The sequence below is a fragment of the Diceros bicornis genome, chromosome X, assembly GCF_020826845.1.
Source record: "Diceros bicornis minor isolate mBicDic1 chromosome X, mDicBic1.mat.cur, whole genome shotgun sequence".
Lineage (NCBI taxonomy): Eukaryota > Metazoa > Chordata > Mammalia > Perissodactyla > Rhinocerotidae > Diceros > Diceros bicornis.
In genome coordinates, this window is record NC_080781.1 from 137,899,103 (window position 1) to 137,908,127 (window position 9,025).

Sequence of the window (9,025 nt, forward strand, 5' to 3'; positions counted from 1 at the left end):
GGAACTAGCATCGATAGGCATTTCTCCAGAAAAGATATGCAAATGGCCAATAGTACAGGAAAAGATGCTCTACATCATTTAGCCATCAGGAAATACAAATCAAAACCACAATGAGATACCACTTCATACCCAGTAGGAGGGCTATAAATCAAAAACGTGTTGGGGAGGATTTGGAGAAATTGAACTCTTACACTGCTGGTGGGAATGTAAAATGGTACAGCCCTTGTGGAAAACAGTTCAGCAGCTCCTCAATAACTTAAACAGGGGGGCCGGCCCCGTGGCTTAGCGGTTAAGTGCGCGTGCTCTGCTACTGGCGGCCCAGGTTCGTATCCCGGGCACGCACCAATGCACCGCTTCTCCGGCCATGCTGAGGCGGTGTCCCACATACAGCAACTAGAGGGATGTTCAACTATGACATACAGCTATCTACTGGGGCTTTGGGGGAAAAAAAGGAGGAGGATTGGCAATAGATGTTAGCTCAGTGCCTATCTTCCTCAGCAAAAAAAGAGGAGGATTGGCATGGATGTTAGCTCAGGGCTGATCTTCCTCACAAAAAAAAAAAAGACTAAAAAGCTTCTGCAAGTCAAAGGAAACCATGAACAAAAAGAAAACACAACCCACCAACTGGGAGAAAATATTTGCAAATCATATATCCAACAAGGGGTTAATTTCCAAAATATATAAAGAACTCATACAACTCAACAATAAACAGACAAATAACCCGATCAAAAAATGGGAAGAGGATATGAACAGACATTTTTCCAAAGAGATATACAGATGGCCAACATGCACATGAAAAGATGTTCAACGTCACTAATTATTAGGGAAATGCAAATCAAAACTGCAATGAGATATCACCTCACACCAGTCAGAATGGCTATAATTAACAAGACAAGAAATAATAAGTGTTGGAGAGGATGTGGAGAAAAGGGAACCCTCATACACTGCTGGTGGGAATGCAAACTGGTACAGCCCCTATGGAAAATAGCATGGAAATTTCTCAAAAAATTAATAATAGAAATACCATATGATCCAGCTATCCCCTACTGGGTATTTATCCAAAGAACTTGAAATCAACAATTCAAAGAGACTTATGCACCCCTATGTTTATTGCAGCATTATTCACAATAGCCAAGCCATGGAAGCAACCCAAGTGCTCATCAACTGATGAATGGATAAAGATGTGGTATATATATACAATGGAATACTACTCAGCCATAAAAAAAGATAAAATCATCCCATTTGCAACAACACGGATGGACCTTGAGGGTATTATGTTAAGCGAAATAAGCCTGACAGAGAAAGTCAAACACCGTATGATTTCACTCATATGTGGAAGATAAACAAACACATGGATAAAGAGAACAGATTGCTGGTTACCAGAGGGGAAGGGGGTGGGAAGAGGGCGAAAGGGGTAAAGGGGCTCATCTGTATGTTGACGGATAAAAACTAGACTATTGGTGGAGCATGATACAGTCTATACAGAAACTGATATATAATAATGTACACCTGAAATTACACAATGTTATAAACCACTATGACCTCAATAAAATTTTAAAAATTAAAAAAAAAAAGAAGAAAGAAGCCATGACAAAAGGTCATACATCATATGGTTCCATTTAGATGAAATGTCTGGAACAGGCAAATCCATAAAGACAGAAAGCAGGTAAGTGGGTGCCAGGGGCTGGGAGGTATTGGGGGAAATGGATATGTGACTGCTAAGGGGGACGGGGTGATGAAAATATTCTGGAATTAGATAGTGGTGATGGTTGCACACTGAATATACAGTTGTGTATCGCTTAACGATGGGATATGTTCTGATAATCTCGTTGTTGTGGGGACATCAGAGTGTACTTACACAAACCTAGACAGTACAGGCTACTATCCATCTAAGCTATATGTTACTAATCTTAATGGGACCACTATTGCATGTGTGGTCCGTCGTTGACTGAAACAACTTTATGTGGCGCATGACTGTACTAAAAACCAGTGAATTGTAAAAACCACTTAACAAGGGTATGCAAATTATCTCAGTAAAGCTGTAGGGTTTTTTTTAACTGCCTGTGAGTCACCAGGAGAAAAGGGCCTGGAACTGAAGGCTAGGATAGAGACTTGGGTGTCCTTAACCTGGGGATCAGAGCCCTCTGGGGATCTAGGAAGAGGCTCACGGAAGCCCTGGCACGAAGAAGCCACATAGCAAGTGGCAGAGGTGCACTTGTGCACTTCTCTGGCTGCACTGTGTCCAGTAAGGTGCGGAGGCCACGGGCCAGTATGGACGAGACAAGAAGTGCCACTGCAATTGGGGGAGCCACAATGTCTAAGAAGTGCGGGTCCAGGCACGGGGTCCTGGGAGCTTCCTGGTGTTCTGGGACAAAAGCTTCCTTCCTTCTCCTTTGAGAAGAGGTTCGGGCCAGGAACAGGATCATCTGAGATAGCTAATGTTTTTCCCTGCTTTCTAGATTTTTTTTTTCAAACCTCTTTTGTCTTCCCTTAATTTTAAAGGATATTCCTTTTTTAAAACTGCATCTAGTCTCCAATTCCATCCAAACTTCTGCAGAAGCTTTAAAAGGGAGAAGCATCCCCAGGGACTGGTCAGTGATGGCAACAGCCCAGACCAGGAAAAAGTGGAGGGCAGTGGGCCTGCGGTGGCCCTCCTCCTGAGAACCTACTTGCCCAGGGCTTAGAGCTCTCTCTCAAGGAAGAAAGCCTGGCCCAGGACTTTCCTGCCCAGGTTTACCTCAAGCCCTCCTCTGACGTGGAGCCTCCCTGAAGGCAGTCCCAGCCCAACCTGTGGCAGGCTGCCCCCACTGTCACGGGGTGCCCGAAGGGTCACCACAGAGTCGCCTCCCAACCTTGGCTCATTTCAAGCCTGTAGTGCAGTGCAGGTTGCCCTCTGCTGTCCACACATCCCCATGCAGTCCGCCTTTAAGTGAAATACTACATCAATCCCTCTCCAAGGAAGTCAAGAGCCAACCGCTCTGGAATCGCTTGCCATTGGATGGAATTATTCCAAGAAAGGAAGCAGTGAGGATGGGATCCCACAGCCTCATCAACCAACCAGCGCAGCCCACCTCCCGCCAGCATCCCCTGGGTCCACCACTGGGATTCCACAGCACTGCCTCTCGGTCCCGGCCTAGGTCATCCTGGAACCCAGTCCCACGAGGGGACAATGGCAATGGCAATGGCCAGGCAGGATTTCCAAACAGCGAGAAGAGACATGAGGAAGCAGTCCAGGGGCGAGAATGGCAGAAAGAAAGCAGAGGGCCCCTCGTGACCCCGGAGACCCAGCCCGGAAGAGTGGATGAGGAGTGACACCAGGCTAGGGAAAGATTCCCCCACCTGCCTGCCTGGTCTCCCGCTCACGGTGGCCAGAGGAACTAGACTCACAGCACCAAGGCTGGGCTCCCGAAGCCTCCCCAATCACCTGATGACTGATTCTCTCCCCTCCACCGCACCCACTCCCTGCCTGTCCGGTTCCCCCTATTCTTCTAAGGAGACCCCATTCCCCCAGCTATCACCGCTCCAGCCTGCACTTGCTCCCCAGTCCTGACCAATAAACCCCAAGTTGAAGCGTATACCTGTCTGCGCCCGGTCTGCCCCTGGGACCTCACTCCTTCCGACCTTAAACTCCCTCCACTTAGCCCTGGGGGCGTCTCAAGCCACACCATCCGGGACATTTCTCTAGAGAGCTCTCAGAGCACACACAGAAAGTACACACACGAGGGTCCAGAGGAGCGAGCCTCCGCGCACACACAGACGGGGCACAGGCACGCACTCACGAAGTCATGCCACGCACAGGCAAGGAAGCCCCGCTCCGGGCCATGGGGCTGCACTCCGAGTCCGAGCGCGGGGCCCGGCGTCTCCCGTTCCTCCCTGCCGCGCACCTCCCAGTCCACGCTCCCCGCGGCCCAGGGCCTGAGGCCCTGCGAGGCAGAGGGCAGACCGGGCATCGCCGCCCACAGACGGCCCTCACCGCTGACCCTGGTTGCAGCCACTCACCCGAGGCACCCAAGGCCTGGGAGCCCACTGTTTGGGCAGGGCCAGAATGGAGAGTGGGTGCCGGAGTAGGTACCTCGGCCCCGGGCAGACGTCAGTGGGGCCCCGGGCCGCCCGCGTGCTCCTGCACCCCTGGCCCGCAGGGACCTGAATCTGGCCGCCTGGCTCCCTCCCCCGCCCTGGGTCCAGCAGGGCGTGCGTGTGCAAGGAATGGAGCCCGTTGCTATGCAACCTCCATCCCGCTCTGGCGCCGGCAACACCGCGCCTACCGGCTCCCAGGTCCGGGGTGCAAGCGCGCCGGACCCGGGCCGAGCCCAACTTCCCTACTCGGGTCGATTTGGACGCAGGGCTCGCGTCCCAATCTACCCTGGGCGCCCAAAGGATACGCCTGCACCCCCAGTCCCACGCAGCTCCCCCCATCTGACTGGTTCCCACGGAGCGCCAACACCCAGCAGCCCCAGAAACTGAGAGGGAGGATGGCTCCCCACCTCTTCCTCTTCGAGCCCTCCAGCCCTCCCACGTCTACGGCCCCAGCTCCACCAGGCCCTCCCTGCCGGCTGGCTTCTTAGCCTGGTGGCGCCCACGCACCCCGCCCCAGAGGCCCAGCCGCCCTACCTGAAGCATCACTTTGTACTGCTCCTCCGGTTTCTGGACCACGCACATATTACATCCCATGGTGCTGGTCGGCGAGGGAAGGAGGGCGGGAACGGGAAAGCGCCTTTCACTGGCCGGTGCACGGGACCTCGGGCCCCGGGTCGGGGCCGAGGGCCATACCCTAGCGCGGGGGGCGGGCCGCCTAGCGGGAGAGGGGGGCACGCCCCCGAGGGGGGGTCAGCTCCACGCCCCTCGGGTTAACTCTTGGCTGGCTGAGGCCAGGCACGGGCATGCCCCCTCGCACCCGGCCAGGAAAAAAAGGGCAGCAGGGGATGGGCGGGCGTGCCGGGCGTTGCTTCGCTACGGCCCCCCAGGAGGCGCGGGGGCGCGCCAGAGGCCGTCAGGGGCCGTAGGCCGCGCGGCTCCCCGCCTGCGGGGCCCGCCGCTGCCGCTGCCGCTGCCTCTGCCGCCTCCGGCTCCCACCCATGGCCGCAGGCCCCGGGAGCCCGGCCCTCGCGCTTGGCGCCGCGGCCTGGCCCGCCGACTGGGAGACGGCGATGCGGCGGCGGCCCCCGCCCGCGGCCAGGCCCGCGCCGGCACTCCCGCCTCGCCCGGCCAAGCTCCCAGCGCTCTGGGCGCCCGCTCTCCGGCCCGCAGCCGGCTCCGCAGTCTCCAGCTCCCGCCCGGGACGACGGGCACGGGCGCGCGCCCGCGGCGGGGGAGGGGCGCGGGGACGGGGCGCACGCGCGCGGGGGAGGGGAGGGGGGCTGGGTGGGAGCGCGAGCGGCGGGAGGCCGCGGGAGCCAGCGCGGGAAGCCGGGGGCGGGGCCTTGACTCGGGCAGTGGGGGCGGTCCCTGGCTCCCCGCGGCCTCCTGCGTCGTGTCCCCGGACGCCCGGCACAGGACGTGCACCCCGCACGGTGCCGGCCCGGGAGACAGGGGTCGTATTTTGAGGAGCACCTCCCAGGGCCCCCCCAGAGATCTCCGGGCGTCGGGAAGGGGGAACGATTTCAGCCCCTTTCCCAGGTCTTCCACGCAGCAGCCCGAATGCCTCTACCCGTCCTTGCGGCTTCCCTGTAATGACTGCTTCTCTCCTTCAACTCAGCGGTTCCGTCGCTGTCGTGAAATCGACACCTTTGTTCAAATAAAGAAGAAAAGAAAAAAGCATGAGGTGGAGTGGGTCGTGAGGAAAGCCGGCCAAGCGGCCTGGGATACCCTGGGGCCCTCGTGCGCGCGCAGCACTGGCCCGCCTGGGTCCACTGCCTACCTCTATCTCTCAGCCCCAGCCCGCGCTCAGCCACACCGCTTTAAGGTTCCCTCCATCTCTTCCTCTTCCACACCCTGTCCTCTCTTGGACAAGCCTGGAGAGAGAAGGCCTTTGCCTAGAAAGCAGCATCGGATTGAGGGCTGGGTTCCCATGGGGTGCTGGGGAGAGCTGCTAAGCTCGAGCCCCCTGGCTGCAGAAGATCACTTGATTAAATTGCTGCACGCTTCATTTCCAGGCTTCGGCCAGTAACGGAATCATTAACCACACAGGGCTGTTTAATTAGATGCAGCAGTTGGGGAAGGCCCCTCCAAAGCCTTCTTTCCTTCCTGACTCCTCGTTTAGAGGACAGGAATCAGGAACGGTGGGCCTGCCTGGAGTCTGGAGAAGGGATGTGAATGTCCCAAAAAGCAGACCTTGAGACAAGGGCTGGTGTGCAGGCTGCTTGTGTTGGAAAGTGGTTTCAGGGGATGAAAACCAGTACCAGGGTGCATTCTGAAGTTGCTGGGCACTAGGGGCTGTTGGGACTTGACCCTGCTAGGAGCTGGATAGAGTGCATCCCAGACCCAAAGAGGGGACTGCCATACCACAAAGGACCAAAAACTAGGTGGTTTAAAACAACAGAAATGTATTCTCTCACAGTTCTGGAGGTTCCAAGTCCAAAATCAAGGTGCTGGCAGGGCCACACTCGCTCTGAAGGCTCTAGGGGAAGGTCCTTTCTTGGCCTCCTCCTAGCTTCTTGGTGGCTCCCAGCAATCTTTGGTGTTCCTTGGCTTGTAGCTGCATCATTCCAATTTTTGCCTCTGTCTTCATGCGGCCTTCTTCCCCTTGTGTCTCCCTGTGTCTGTGTCCAACTTTTCCTCTTCTTATAAGGACACCAGTCATTGGATTAGGGCCCACTCAAATTCACTGGGACCTCCTCTTAACTTGATTACGTCTACAAAGACTAATTCCAAATAAGGTTGCATTCACAGGTACCAGGGATTGGGACTTGAACTTTTTGGAGGACATAATTCTACCCACTTCACATAGCCAAGTCCAGAGTCAAGGCCTGCAGAAATAGACTCTGCTTCCTGATGGGAGAAGCAACAAAGTTACATTGCATAGGAATGGGAGTGCCTGTACATACACCAACAAATGGAATGACTCTGTGGTCATTTTCTCATTGACCATACCCTCCTCCCTTCTAGATTTCTCCCACCCTCAGAAAGCGTCTCCACTGGTCTAGATTATTTTCCTGGAGGACTGAACCAGATCATTTTTTTTTTTTTTGGTGAGGAAGATCAGCCCTGAGCTAATATTCATGCCAATCCTCCTCTTTTTGCCGAAGAAGACTGGCCCTGGGCTAATATCAGTGCCCATCTTCCTCCACTTTATATGGGACGCCGCCACAACATGGCTTGGCAAGAGTGCATTGGTGGGCGCCCGGGATCTGAACCCGGTGTCGGGGGAAGAGGGAGGATCTCCCTCTGCCCTTTTCCTTAAGGTTCTTATGGCTGGCCAAATAATCAACAAGACAGGTTAGCAGGAGAAAATAATACCAAGTTTAATAACATGTATACATGGGAGAAACTCAGAAATGAGCAACTCGCCCCTCTGTCTAAGCTGCTTGCTTAAGTATTGCAGCTAAAGGCGAGGAACGTGTTGGGGGTGGGTAGTGGCCTGGGACTTCAGAGGGCAGGAGGACAATTCTTTTCAGGGTCCTCTATAGATAATGTGGTCAGGGAGAGACAGAGTTTTTGATAAAAGAGGCTTGGTGCCTTTCCTATTGTAACCTCTATCCTACATTATCTTTATAGCCATCATGATAGAAGATCTGTTCCAGGAAGGAGCCACCATGTCAAATTCTTTAGGCAGTTAGTGGGGGAGGTCAAATGTCCCTCAGAGAAAACAATCAGGGTAAAGAGATATATTTTAGGATGGCCAAATCTTGATCTCCCACAGTCCCGCCTTTGAAACTAAAAGTTTCACAGTCCTTTTGAAACTTAAAGAAGTTTCGTAGTCCAGAAGCTGAGTTGGTAGATTGTTTCATCTCACTGAACACATTTCTTAGTCCTGATAATAGATCAGTTCAATTAAGTTCATTTCAGAAGGTGGTGATGCAGGTGGGCTCTCAAGGTTACGCCTATATTGTGGAAGCAAGCAATCAAGTATTTAATAAGAAGCATTTCTGTGTAAACAAAAGAAAAACAAGGTTAATGGTTGGAGCAAGTTGTAAAGCAGTTTCTGAGTTAGAGGACAGCCAGTTAAGAAGATTTTTAGATGTCAGCGTCAAAGCATCTTTTGCAGTTTAAAATGTCTCTGATGGTGTCGTCAGGTCATCTCAAGTTTATATCAAGTCCATCAGCTTCAGTTTGTAAGGCTTCAGGAAAAAGGGCAGGTTCAGTTCTCAGTGATTCCAAATGAAAACGATGGAAAAAATCAAAAACGTTAGTTTGGAGATCTGTAGCCAGATATTTCAGGAGACTGGAAGAAATCAGGATCCAGTCTAGTCAACAGATATAAAACAAAAACCTCAAAAGACAATTAACAAAACTAGGATCTAATATCCGCAAATGTATACTATAGTTTTTACTGAAATATAATTTTTCTTTCTAAAATCACCCTTATTTTTATTAAGATAGGCAAATTAAAACTAACTAGTTTGCAAAATAAGTCTAGTTCCAATAGAGTTGGCACAATTATTTACATAAGTACAGCAAGAATAGCAATTAGTCATATAAGCTCTTTTAAATCTGCTTTGCTGGAACTTTTTATAAGGAATCTCACATTGAACTTCAAAGGCCTCTCGAGGCCAGGAAAGCCAAGCCAAGGATTTTGTCATCAGACTTTGCCTGTAATACCTACAGATTTGGGTGAATTCCTCTCTTCCGAGGTTCCCCCAAAATATTTGGAGGTTCCTTGTACCTGCCAGATAAGTGACATTCTTTACTTATCCTGGTAAGTGCTGCTTGGAACATAAGGGACCAGGCCAATATTTCCACGTGGCTTTATTCCATAAAGTCAAATCTTCATTCCTCAAAAGCTGTATGGTTATATGGCAAATATGGTGTTCCAGTCACAGCCTTGGTAATATAACCAGTGTTTCCAATTGTGTCCTGTTATAAGGAGAACAGATTCTTATTGAACTTATGCAAATAACTATATTGCCATGAAAACAACAATACTCAC

At 52.2% G+C, this 9,025-nt stretch overlaps 1 protein-coding gene across 2 annotated transcripts in view; it reads right to left on the bottom strand.

Annotated features, from left to right (window-relative positions):
- Positions 1-5,161, bottom strand: part of PDZD4 (PDZ domain containing 4) — a 31,113-nt gene extending 25,952 nt beyond the window's left edge. Inside the window, exon 1 of one of the 2 annotated variants that reach the window (XM_058534964.1) lies at positions 4,612-5,161. In XM_058534964.1, coding sequence (XP_058390947.1) covers positions 4,612-4,671 — 60 coding nt within the window. In that variant the 5' untranslated portion in view covers positions 4,672-5,161. The remainder of the gene's footprint in view (positions 1-4,611) is intronic. The other variant, XM_058534965.1, reaches the window with a different exon arrangement.
- Positions 5,162-9,025: the final 3,864 nt, after the last annotated feature.